This window comes from Aphelocoma coerulescens, chromosome 4A, assembly GCF_041296385.1.
Source record: "Aphelocoma coerulescens isolate FSJ_1873_10779 chromosome 4A, UR_Acoe_1.0, whole genome shotgun sequence".
NCBI lineage: Eukaryota > Metazoa > Chordata > Aves > Passeriformes > Corvidae > Aphelocoma > Aphelocoma coerulescens.
Window position 1 is genome coordinate 1824770 of NC_091018.1, and position 12930 is coordinate 1837699.

General features: G+C 39.0%; 1 protein-coding gene across 1 annotated transcript in view; it reads right to left on the reverse strand.

Moving 5' to 3' along the window:
* The window catches only part of DIAPH2 (diaphanous related formin 2), a 184436-nt gene that overhangs the window by 50102 nt on the left and 121404 nt on the right, over positions 1-12930 (reverse strand). The window contains exon 27 of the mRNA XM_069015023.1: positions 4692-4787. Within this exon, the coding sequence (XP_068871124.1) occupies positions 4692-4787 (96 nt within the window). The remainder of the gene's footprint in view (positions 1-4691; positions 4788-12930) is intronic.

Sequence of the window (12930 nt, forward strand, 5' to 3'; positions counted from 1 at the left end):
TACAAACTGATTTTTAAACTTGAGACTAAATTTTTATAGTCCATAATGGATATTTCCAGCTCCATAACAGATATTTGATGTTAAGGATCATGGCACTGTTCCTCTGATAGATATTTTATTGAGCACAAATTCAGTGCACCTCTCACATCCTTGCATTTTAACATTTATAATATTCTCATCAATTCACAGATGGAAACATCAAAACCTAGCTGATTTAGACAACTGTCACATACAGAATGACTGACAATGCTTTCAGGAAAGCAAATTTGCTTTGACTGAAGGTTTTTATTTGGATGTGGTTCAGGTAAATGAGGGTTGTGCACTCAGAAGCTCAACTACCCCTCAAGATTTTATTTAATGTAATCATTGCAAAGGCAAAATTAGTTTAGCCAGGTAGATAAGCAAGAGTGAGTCTTTAAGCATAGCTGTATGTCCAAGCAGAAGACACAATATTCCTAAAACTATAGCCTTTAATTAGAATTCTGATGCAATTTAAAATATGGACCTACTTATACCCACATTTTAAATTAAAAATGTCTGAATGTCACATGAAAATTATAAAAAAATCATTAAAAAGTAGTAACACTCTTACCACAACTACTTTTTCTCTTCAAAAAGTTAAAACAAGGAGTGGAAGCCCTTGAGATGGCTCCATCAAAGATTCAAATCAGATGCTGAAACTGAATCAGGGAGGTTCATTGTGTCCCTTTCACTCTCAAGGCATACTCTTAGTTTGGAAATAATGACAGGGTAGCAATGGATTTGATTTTGATGCATAAATTAAAACCTAATCCAAAATGTGTACTAAGAGAGCACAGGAAATACTCGACAAATGCAGTGAGATCTAGTGCAGAAGATCCTGCTTCCATGTCCCTTATAGCACTGCATTCCCAGGAGAGAAAGCCACAGAAATAACAGCCCAGAGCATCAGGGAGGTTGCCAGAGTTTGTATGTATGGGAGAGGGCACTGGCTATGAACATTTCTCAAAGAAATTAAATTCCATGGCAAAAAACTTTGAAGCTGACTAGAAAGACCCCTAGCAGAACAGTTAGCTCTGTGCAGGATTTGCTTAATCTAATTTAGAGAAAAATTATTCCTGAATTGGTCTTTTAATAATTTCATACCCCAGGGCCAGGAAAAAGGGCAGTGATTATTGTGCAACAGTAGTGCTGGAGGCAGATTTTCAATGGTACCCTGTGATAAATGCCACCTAACAGTGCCCTTTGTTACACCAATATTGGCAAACTTGCAAAATGCAAGTGGATTTTTGGAAGAGGAACCAGCATTTCTAGAAACTGATTTCTAATTATTATTTTATAGCCTCTCTAAGCAAAGCAATCTACTGAATGGAAAATCTCTCCACCTAAAAGCCAGTGGCCACAAACAATAACAACGGCATAACAAGCTCAGGAGAGAGAAACCACACAATGTTTCTGCACACTGAGAGGTCTGCAAAAGAAAGAACACATAGGAGCAGAATGAAATGAAGAACTAGAGGAGGAGGCTGGAATTTATTATTATTACTTCCATGACCTGGTAACAAAACCATTTTTACTGGAAAAGTCTCAGGTTGTAATGCAACCCATTAAAGTGTAGCTTTTCATTTACAGGCCCAGCAAACAAACAGAACACAGCTCAACATATTTGAAATGAGTTTTATTTTTCTGAACCTGTCTGTACATTTCACCCTTTGATTCTTCCCCAGCAGGAGAACTGCAATGCTGAGCAGCCCCCTGTGCAGGGCAGCTGTTCTGGAGGAACAGAGCACCACTCCCTTCCCTTCTCCACCTCTCACCCAGGCTGAACCTGACTCTGGAAATACTTTAAAGACATGACCATGTAAGCACAAACATATTCTACAAGGCACAGCAGCAAACTCTGTAAAAAAGGCAAACTGAAGAGGTGGAATGACTGGCTGTAAGCCTGTAGTAATTGGAGCTCTGTTATCCAAATTAATGAATCCCTCCTAGGTCCAACCCACTCACCTAAAGCTAGCAGGGAACACACATGGGCATTTTTTGGCTTGTTTTCTTTTGCAACATGGGGTATTAGGCAAACTGATCAAAAATGCCACTAGTAGTGATACTACAGTTTGTTCCTTTTGAGTTAAATTTACTTTGTGAAACCACTGGAAGAAAATACAAGAAAAGCTAAATTTCCATGATCTTCTGGTTGCAGCCGTTGTGGGGGTGTGGAACCTCTCTAGTTTTAATTTTCACCATGAGAAGAGGCAAACAAAGTAAGCAAGTTTGGGAAAAGACAGATCTAGAGCATGTACATGAAAAATGTACAAAAGTGAACTTACTGTATTGGTGAGTGCATTTTGGGGGCATTTTCTTTGTGGGTTTTTAAGGGGTTTGGAGAGGGTTTTTTGCCTTTCTGTAGCAGCCACCTGTGACCAAGTAATTAGCAAAATGACAAAAAGCAAGCAAGCAGAAGTAGTTCCTTCTCCTTGCTAAACTACAACCACAACTGACACAGAAAAATGACATCTGTGTCCAAACAGGCAGAAAACAATAGATTTTCCTCTCAGACCATGATGTGTAACCAAAACAAGTTCAAACCCAAAACAGGTTCAAACCCAAAACTTTGCTGGACAAGTCTAACTTTGGAAATAGCAGCACCTTCCTCTTTTTTTTTTTTTTTTTCCCCATGATTGTCCCAAATCCAGGTTGAGTGAGAGGAGTTCAGCTCTAAGCACGTACAGACAACTCCTGCACTGGGCACTGCCCACAGACTGCATTACTCCATTTGCTGCGTGCTTGCCAATCACAACCACATCACCCAGCAAGCCCAGAAATCCCCCAACCTCTTTTTTCCATGGCTTTTATTTTCTTTCTTTTCCCCCCCTTCCACTGAACCAGAGGAGTCAGGGAGTTCATTGTTTATTACAATGTGTCTGGATGGAACTCTGCAGGACACAGTGGCACCAATTGAGGGAACTGTCACTGCTCCTTCTGTTTTTGAAGGAGAGATGTGGAAGTTTGTAAATAGGGTGCCAGGTTTTTAATGCTGTAATTCACTGCTTAGAAATGTCACAGCCACATTTTTAGACACCTTTTGGTGTGTAGACAAGTTACTCACTATCATGTATGTTTCTAAACCACATGAGAAAATTTACATGAAAGTTTAAATTAGATATTTGACTGGGACTAATGTTTATTGCCTCCTATTCTCAATTTTTAGCTACCCCTGAAAATTTTACATCATGGCCTTCTTCTCTTATAGACCACTTAACAGCTGGCCAGAGTTTGGAAATGGAAGACCCAGCCCTTTTCTCACAGTGAATTCCCCAAGGTCAGTCAGCTCCTTAAAAACCAGACCCCACTGGAACATCAACTGAGCCAATGACATTTCAAACACAGAAGTCAAAGTAACTACATAAAACAACATCAGTAAAAGGGATTTTTAATTAGCTCTGTTCCCTGTTTTTGCTGGGGACTCCCTGGTTTTGACTCAGGTTCAATCATCTTCTCGGTTTCCTCAGCTGCAGCAGATTTTGTGCCATCTCCTCTGGTCCCTGGGAACCTTTGCTTTGTCACCACTTGGGGACAAATGTCTCCTCAAGTCACAACACAGATAAACCATTTCTCAAAATGATACTTCTCAAGATAGGGAAAAAACCAAATTTTGATCGAGGAGCTCTTTCACATCTGATCTGAGAGCAGAAACAAGCCCTGAATTAAGAATGGTACTGGAACTGTAGCAGAATTCACTTCATAGTGTGAACAAATTAAGTCACTTACTTTTATTTTTTTTCATAAAATCACGTGTTCAGCAAATTAAAAATAGTTATGCACTATCTTTGCTATCTAAAGAGGGTAATAGAATTTACCTTTACTCTGAAAAAATCATCAACCAACATGAACCTAACCACAGCTCACTGAGGATTAGGTGGATAAACATGGCTTATTTATGACTATTTTGCCAAACATATCCAAACCAAGCTTTTGACTTTATGTCAAATACCTTCAACTGTAGATTTTTTTAAAGCTGTATTTTTTCCTGTAAGACATGTTTCAAATGAAAAATTGCAAGAGACAGTTACCATGAATTTTGATGAAAAGTAAAAGCAGAATAAGTGCATTTTACAACCTGTGTACCATTGGCATATCATAAGCAGAGAAGTGAACAAAGCAAATGCTGCCACTGATTAACTTCTGATTTCTCCAAATCAGCTTTGCAGGGAGAAGCAACTGCTCAATAAACCAGACTAAGTTCAGTCTGATACTATTGTCTTCCTCAGCAGAATGAAGCTACCTTCATGTATTTTTACTTTTGGAAGTACAAATACTGTAAGTTCCTACCAAAGCAGAACACACCCAAGAGCAGTGTTTGGAAATGATGATCAGCTGAACACTCAAATTCTTATTTGTTAAGAAGCTAGTATTCTTCATGGCACCACCTACAACAAATTAATTCTACTTACAGTTGTAAAAATTAAGCCTACTTAGTGCAGGGATGTTTAAATGCCATTTTGAACACAACAGGAGCCCTTAGAGCACACAGTTAACCTGGAGACAGAGCTACAGGTTAAAAACGCATGATCACAAAGACCATGCTGGGTTTTCACAGGAGCTCAATGCCCCAGAGCAGCCCAATGGTTTCCAGTGAAAACTGTGGGTAAATCTTTGCCAAACAACTTTAGCCCACTCAGTTTACAGCCCAAAGTTGACAGAAATTCTCCTACCTTGCGCTCGTGGCGTTCGTTTCCTGCGGTCTCTGAAAGCTGCTCCCGACTGCAGGGCCTCCAGCAGACTGTCCATCACTCCTGTCTCATCACCCTCTGCGAGCAGCAGGAAAAGAATATTCAAATCAGTGCAACTGAAAGCAGACTTCAGAAAGGAAAAGAAGCAAAAGCGCTGTCACGTTTCCACAACGCCTCCGAGTCAGAGACTGCCACATCTCAATGCCATGGCTGCTGCCAGCGCTGCAGGTATCACTGCCTGATTTGGGGATGATGCTCCATTAGGCAAAATTGAGGCCAATCCTACTGTTCTTTCACTTGGAGATGTTATCCTGTGCATTATTGATGACATCTTCAGCATGCAGACAGGCAGCTGCTGCTGAATGGCGGCTGCTTCGCTGCTAAAATATTTGAAGGCTTTTCTGAAGTGGAAACAGGTCAATTTAATCAGTGCACAAGGAAAAGCTGATGACACTGAACGGCACAAAGTTCAATATTGCAGTACAGAGAATGTAAAATATGCTGCCTCCCGACTTCATGATTCACTAAATCTCTGGAAAAAATCATCTATACTATCAGTAGCATGGATGGTCTTCAGGCAACATAAGGGAAGAATGAAGAGGGGATAATCATGCAGTGGAAATAAATGGTGTAACATTTCGTAACAGCTGAATTTTACTTCTGCTAAATTTTTTATTTTGCTTTTTTCATATCCAAGCTAACTTGCAGCCTTTAAATTGCTGGACTTTATGGTGCATTATGGAAATCTGGGAAGAAAAATTACTTTTTATATATCTGAGTCTTTACATTCCTTTGCATTTCAGTCTGTTAATAACAGTTGATAGCAGCATTCAGCAGCATGAGAAGTAGAGGTCAAAGAACTCCAAGGTTACAAAACTACTGATGAATACCTTTTTCTGTTCCCATATCTATGTTATAACCCAAAACTAAAATATAGGTTAGACTCAGCAGGTAGGTGGACATTTTATTCACATCGCTCAAACGTCAAACTAATATAAATTTCCCCATCTGGGAATGGGAAGATCATTACTTTATGCAAAAAAATTAGATTATGGTAAAAAACTTCTGACTCACACAAAGTGTAGGAGGTTAAATGCACATTCAAGCTCTCAAGTGTTCACGTTTAAAAGCAGCCTATTAATGAATAAGCTGTTCTGTCCTGGCTCTCTATTACATCACATTTATTAGACTCAATCCAGACCTGATGTAAGAGCACAGCTAAAACAGTACCTGGTTCAGATTTCTACAAGGTGATCATTAGAGTAACTACTTGGTAACTTCAAATTATACATCAGCCCAACCTAAACCATTATATACCCACTGTACAACACATCCATAAAGGTCTCTCCAGTGGAAGAGGAAAAGGAGCAGTGTGCAGAAACCAGCTCTGAAATACCAGTTTTAATTACATTCCCTCTAAAAGCCTTAAACAACTAAGCTCCTGCAAAATAAATAAGCAAATTAGTTTCTCTCAATTCCCACTCACATAAAGGCCAGAATTTTCTCTAAACTGTACAACATAATTGTTTTTCTTTGTGTTTCTTATCCTACCCCATGCTTACTCATTGATTTGTTGTTGGCTCTGTATTAAATTTACCTTCAAAATCAAAGGTCTGTGAATACACTTTGTCCAAATTAATACACATCAAGTTGGTCTGAAACATTCAATGGAAGTGGACTGCAGACCCAGGACTAGTTAATATATCTCAGAATATTTAATATGTAGGGAAATTACAATATTCTTCAATCTTCATTAAAAATAAGAGTTGGCAGAGTGTATTAAAAAAGACAAAATTCCTTCAATACTTCATGAATGTTTATGCAGCCTTCCACTTCTTTTTTGCTGAGTGAGCTGCTCTACTTGCTAATTACTGCAACTGCCAAAACCCACCCTGCTTTGGGATGCCAGAATATACAACATAAAACACATATTAAGGAAGCTGTAGGACACAGGGATGAGATTTTTAACTCCTCAGTAAAGCTCATGGAAGGTCTGATCTCAGCACTGCATCTTAAAGTCTTCAGGCGGTTAAGTGGGAACTGGACAAAAAACTGCCTTTTCAGGGAGCCTTAATTAAAACTGATAAATAAAATTCATCCGAAATTTCAGTATTTCCCTACAGTTCTTGCTGCAGTTCTTCAGACAGTACCAGCTATCTCCCACATTTGTCTTTTTTATACCACCCACAGCAATTTGTAGACACAAAGAAGAAACAAAGACAAAAATTGCCAGAAGTTTCCAAACTAAGAAACTTATTTCCAACATTTCTGTCAGCAGAAATAAAATGCATAACCATTATTTCTCTTTTAGATATCTTTCTTTGTACATCAGGACAGGAGTTTCATCTGGAACAATTTTCTTCCTCATTGTTTCTTCTCCAAGTAGGCCCCACGTATTTAAGAGAGAGCAAATGTGTGGAGACAGGCAAAAAAAAAATTGACAATTTGCTTTGATTGGCCTTAGCAAAGAGCCAGATCCATGACAGGTATTACAGAGGAGCACAAAGGCAAAAGGATGCTCAATCAGTAATTGATGTGTTAACTACAAGCCCCATTTGTTTTAACTTGGGTTTCACACTAAGGTTCTATTGCAGCTTTGGTTTAGACATCCAAACTGTGGGTGTGGGTGTGTTTTTAGGTTACAGAAATACTCATCCTCTTGCAGGTCCCATGGTTTAGGCCAGTGCTACTCAACAGATTTCAGCAGCTTTTAATGATAATAATAAAGAAAAAAAATCACTTTCTTCTTCCATAGAACAATATTATTGCTCCTTGCACTGCTGAAGAGACCCAACATGCCTAAGAGTTGGAATAATAAAATCCATTGAAATAATGGAATGGGGCCAGCCAGGAGCTCTTCCACAGGGAATGACCAAGAGCTCCAATCTAAAGAGCTGACCAAAGAAACTACAATGACCCAGCACAATAAACAATCAGGACACTGTTTCCAGGAGCAGTGGTACACAAGCTTGCTTCCAGCATTCACAGAAGAGAAATCACAACTGGAAAAGCCTTTCATATAACCAGGGGAGTGGATTCCAACCTGAAAAGCCTGAGGCAGCACAATTTCTTTAGACTACATAAAGCAGCCACTGAAAGGATGTAAGACAACCTCCTTCTGTCTTTAGAGCCTGTGCAGTCCCAGCAGAGCAAACTCATCCAGCAGAAACCTTCCCAGGGGCCAGGACTGCTGAGGAACAGCAGCACAACACCGAGGCTCAGACACTGCAAGCATCTTTGCAATCAAATCTGGGGGTGCTGGGGTCTCTTTCTGAGGTTTAGATGAGATTTGTCAGAAAGCAATATTGACAAAAAGGATCTGAATCTAACTCGAGGATCATATTTCATAAGGTGCCAGCTGCTGGAGTAACCTGGGACTGCAGAAACTGCACTTCAGTTGAAGCCACAGGGCTCAGCCAAGCATCCAAAGCATGGTCCAAAGCATACCTGCTTTCCTCCCTTCAGATTCACAGCTCTTAGAGGCCCTGGGAACATGCTCTTGTTTCTGGAGTGTTTTGCTGCCCTCCCTTGCTGTTGTCTGCACTGATTACTACAGGAACACCCATAAATTTTGCTGGCACACTTTTATTTTCTATTCTTTTCCACGTGCTCTTGCAGAACATCTCATACTCATTATTACAAATATACTGATTGCAAACTGATATAAGTTAATACTAAGTGTAGATATTGCACAGCCATTTGGGCAAAGGTTTACAGGAATTCTACAGGAAATTTTTCATAAATTTGGGACTTTACTGGAAGAGTCCAGTCAAATACCACATTAGGTAACATATGCTGCCTCCTGCTGCTCCAAAGGGTTGTTAAATTATGCTTCTATTCACATCTTGCACTACCCTGTTTTGCTTTGAACTTTTAAGCACTTTTCAAAGTCTAATGTGTGTCCTGTAGAAACTTTTAAACAAGACTTTTTATTCATAACCAGTACCAGCATTTTTAATTGCAATATAGTCACTTAAAAAGGTCAGCTTTCAATGTCTTTGGGAAAGCGTGTTTTTGTGTTCTCCTCATATATTTGCATTTTATTCATTTGCTAAATTCATTTTGCATGCATAATAAATATCTCCAGGAAGCAGTCTTCCTCGGCAGTTTGCAGCAGAGTGGTGTCTCATGACTCTTATTTACTTTTTAATTAAAGGAGAACAAGTTAGGACAGTGTGACTGAGAAGTGAACCCCTATCTCGTGGCAGTTTACAACACAAGGCAAATCCTTGCTTACACGCCAATTAAGAACATTGTTTACATTAACCTGATCCCAGTCTTACAGGAAAATAATAGAAGGAGAAAAAAAAAGTGCTTTGTTGTACTGGCAGGCTACTGAAAACAATGTTTGAAATGCACATTTTTTTTCTTATTGGCAGAAAATGTCACAATGGTCAAGGTTTGCTGTGGCTTCACTGAGATGCAGCCACACAGCCCCTGGAGCCTCATCCTGCAAGGACCACTTGCAGCACACCTAAAATAGGCTGTAATGGGAATTACCTGGAACAAATGGGAAAAGATTGCCTCTGTGTGGGAAGGAAAAGATTGTGCAGCTCACCAAAAAAAAAAACCAACCCAAAAAAACCCTTATGATACCTGACTAATTACACCTGTAAATAAAGTTGTGCTGCAGCTTCAAGGCTACATTCAGGCTATGGTACTGAGCTACTTTTAATTGCTGTGATGAGCAGACACATAAGGCAGAACAAAATCATCAATGCTTTTAGCAATGGTTAATAATTTCCTGTTAAAGGTTCCTTATAATTGAGCAACTGCTCCAACATTTTACGGAAAATACCAGTTTTGGGAACTAATTTTCAGGAAAGGGGAGTTCTACACATTCTTGATGACTTTTTTTTTTGGTTGGTTTTTTTTGTTTGTTTTTTTTTTTAATACTGGTGATGGTTTTGGCTGGGATAGAGTCAATTTTCTTCACAGTAGCTGGTGTGGGGCTGTGTTTCAGAACTGGAAACAGTGTTGATAATTCACTGTTGATAACTGCCCTTAAACAGAGCCAAGGGTTTTTCTGCTCCTTACCCCATCCTACCCTGATTCCTGAACAAGCCTTATACTAAAGTGGATTAACTAATTATTTCTGAAATGCTTTTTAACACTAAGTTCTACAAAATATCAACTGTTATACAGCAGTTACATTGAGCTAAACAAAATTACAGCTACTTTCAAAATTAATAACAGCACCTACTTTTTGAAATACAAATAATTTCTCTAAGGAAAAGCAAAGTTGAATTTGCATAGACAACTCCCCAAAGTTACTACTTGTTACTGTTCAGTAAATAGTCCCCAAGAAACCTACTTTCAAAATAAAAGAATCCAACTGTTCTTTCTTCCCTGCAATTATCCCAACCTCAGATTTGGCATCATCATAACAATTTTTCTCCCCTGATAAACTATCTCAATTGGAAGGTACCACATGGGCCATATTCATTATCAAAACCAAATTTTTACGGAGCAAAACATTTAAAGGTGGGATTAAATTTCAAGCTGTAATTTCTAATTTCCTGCCCATACTCACTTCCATGTGCATTTCTCTTGGGCTGCTTCTGACCCATTCAGCAGCAGTTCAGTAATTCTGACACTCACCCCATTCTCAAGACAGCTTCAAACTCCTGCATAAACAGGTCTTACAAAGTTTTTTAGCAACTCCTGCAGAATTGCTTTGAAGGAGAAAACTCAAAGCTCATCCTGGTTCTATAGATGCTCATCTTTAAGCATAATGCAAAGTTCAATCTATTTTTTGTTCTGTGACTATTAGATTTCAGGTGGTGTGCAGCATATTCAAACAGACCATCCACATCAATATGAAAAATAATGACTTCCCAAAGGAATTTGAACATTTGCCTCATTGACATCCAGCACCATAAACTAATAATCTTTAAAATGTAAATAAGACCCAAGTTTTACCACTCCAGGTACCCCATGCAATCACCAGCCAATAGATAAATTCAAAAGAACATTTACAAAATAACACGTAACTCGTAATAAGCTTAGCATGGATTTCTGTTTATGCTAAAGGACGTGGAAAGAAGACAAACCAACCAGAAAAGCACAGAATCATTGGAAAACTGCAGCAAAAGCAACCTCTGGAATTATATCCTGCACCAGTGCAAATGAAACACCAGTTCAAGGAAACACAGCAGAATTATTGCTCACACTAGAACACACCAGTCTGAATAAAAAGCACATGAACTCTTATACTGGGGTGCCTGAAAAGGGAAAGGAGGAATATCCATCAGCTACCAGCACAGAACTTCACTTGCATTATCTCCATCTGCATTAGGGGAGATGGTTAATATGTCTTCAAAACAATTAATACAATACTAATTGGGACTGAGGAAGCTCGTTCCATCTTTTATCCTAATTCTGGTAGTTAAAAGGTGATTTTAATTGCCATAGTAATCAGATATAATGAAGAGCAAAACTGTTTCTGATTAAATAACATTTGCATCAGAATTGCTGTTAGACCCTTTGCAGCTCCCAGAAAGCTGAATTCTCCAATTCCTTTTCTCTCTCTCTGCTCCAGACATGCCCACAGAAGCAATGCTGCAAGAATCCTGCAGGTGTTAGATGGAAGTCATTAAAGGCTTCTCCTCCAACTCATCTCCCATAAGGAGAAAGAAGAGTTCATGATTTGAACTGTGAAACCTCAGACCTGTAGGTATGTGCCTAAGGCACTTCAACCTTTCTGGGCCTCTGAACTTCACCAGGAACCCTGGACTTCTCACCTAATGCCAACAATTTTGATAATTTTCTTGAATTTTGATTTTTATAGCGCCTTTCTTTATTTTTGTGTTCATCTTTTTATGTTTTGGAATGTTCAGCAGGTTTTTTATCAGTTTACATGTGGTGCTTATGTGGAGCTCAGTTACACAAAGCACAAAACCACCAAACTGAGTAAAGTGGTCTCCAAAATACTGGCAAGTGTGAGTTACTTCATCACTAGGAATTATTCCCAACAAGTCTTGATTCTGGCCACACTGTGGTTTTCTACAGTGGCACAAGAAACAGATATTAATTTTAACAGTTAATTAATTAGAACTAATTCAATCCCAATTCTCCAGTGACCACTAAAAAGTTGCCACTGAACAGTCAGATAACAGGAAAAACACTTACTACAGAACTACACAAAAAGCTGGAAAATGCAGGAACCCAATTGCTCTGGTCTCAAAGGCTGCAGCACTGAGTTCAAATTTGACTCTGGGAGATCCAGAGAAAGAGCTGAGAGAGGGTGAGGTTAAAACAAGCCTTTGGGTAAAAATCACCTTGTCAAAATGACAGCTTGAGAGGACATCTGCCTCCTTCCTCTGAGTCTTCTGTGTCACATTCACTTAGACAAATTTACAAACTATTTATATAAGCAGCAATGAGCACACAAGTAGCTGCATCAAGAAAAAAATTAGTTATTTGGCAAAAAAAAAGTCAATTGAATATCAATGTCATGGAATCCAGGGGGGAAGGAGGTTTAGCCCTCCTCCTACCACAGCAGCAGAGTTGTAATATGTGAAATTGATATTTCAATATATTTAGAAATAGGAAAAAAGTATTTTAGAAGTATTAAACTAACTTTGTGTCTCAGGTTCACAAACATTAGTTATTTAAATGGCAGTTTGGTGCATTGGGCCATGTAAAGACATTCATATATTTGCATTTTCATTAAGAGAGGACTAAAATGCAAGATCAAACTTTTAATTGTATCAGGAAAAGATTTTCATGATGGAAAAAAAAATGCTGTCAGTGTAGTGAGGCATCTGTGCCACTGCTCAGAGTGGTCTCCCCTCAGCTGCTCGGAAACCGAAGGGCTGCAGAAACATGAAGGTGAGCTCTCAGGACTGAGCTGAGGCAATTTTAGAAGTTGTGACTTCAAACTGAGAGCTGCAGCCCTTAACCCAGCCCAAGTTACTGACAGCAGTGTCTAAGTGGGCTTTCCACACTTTTCAACAGCTCACAAAACATTTTGGCTTGCATTGGCTCGAGTGGTAGTTCAAATAAACTCTCTCAGTGTGTCTTCAAGCACTCTGGCAGAGGGAAGTTGATCAAGGGATATTTGGCTGGTTCTTTCCCACTCACACAAAAAAGCCTGTCCAGATTACTAGGGATTTTTTTTTTGGGGGGGGGAGGTGGCAGATATTAAAAAAATATTAATTAAATGCTGAAAGAATGGATTAGAAAAGTCTCATTAGAAGCCTTCATTTAACCTCACAAA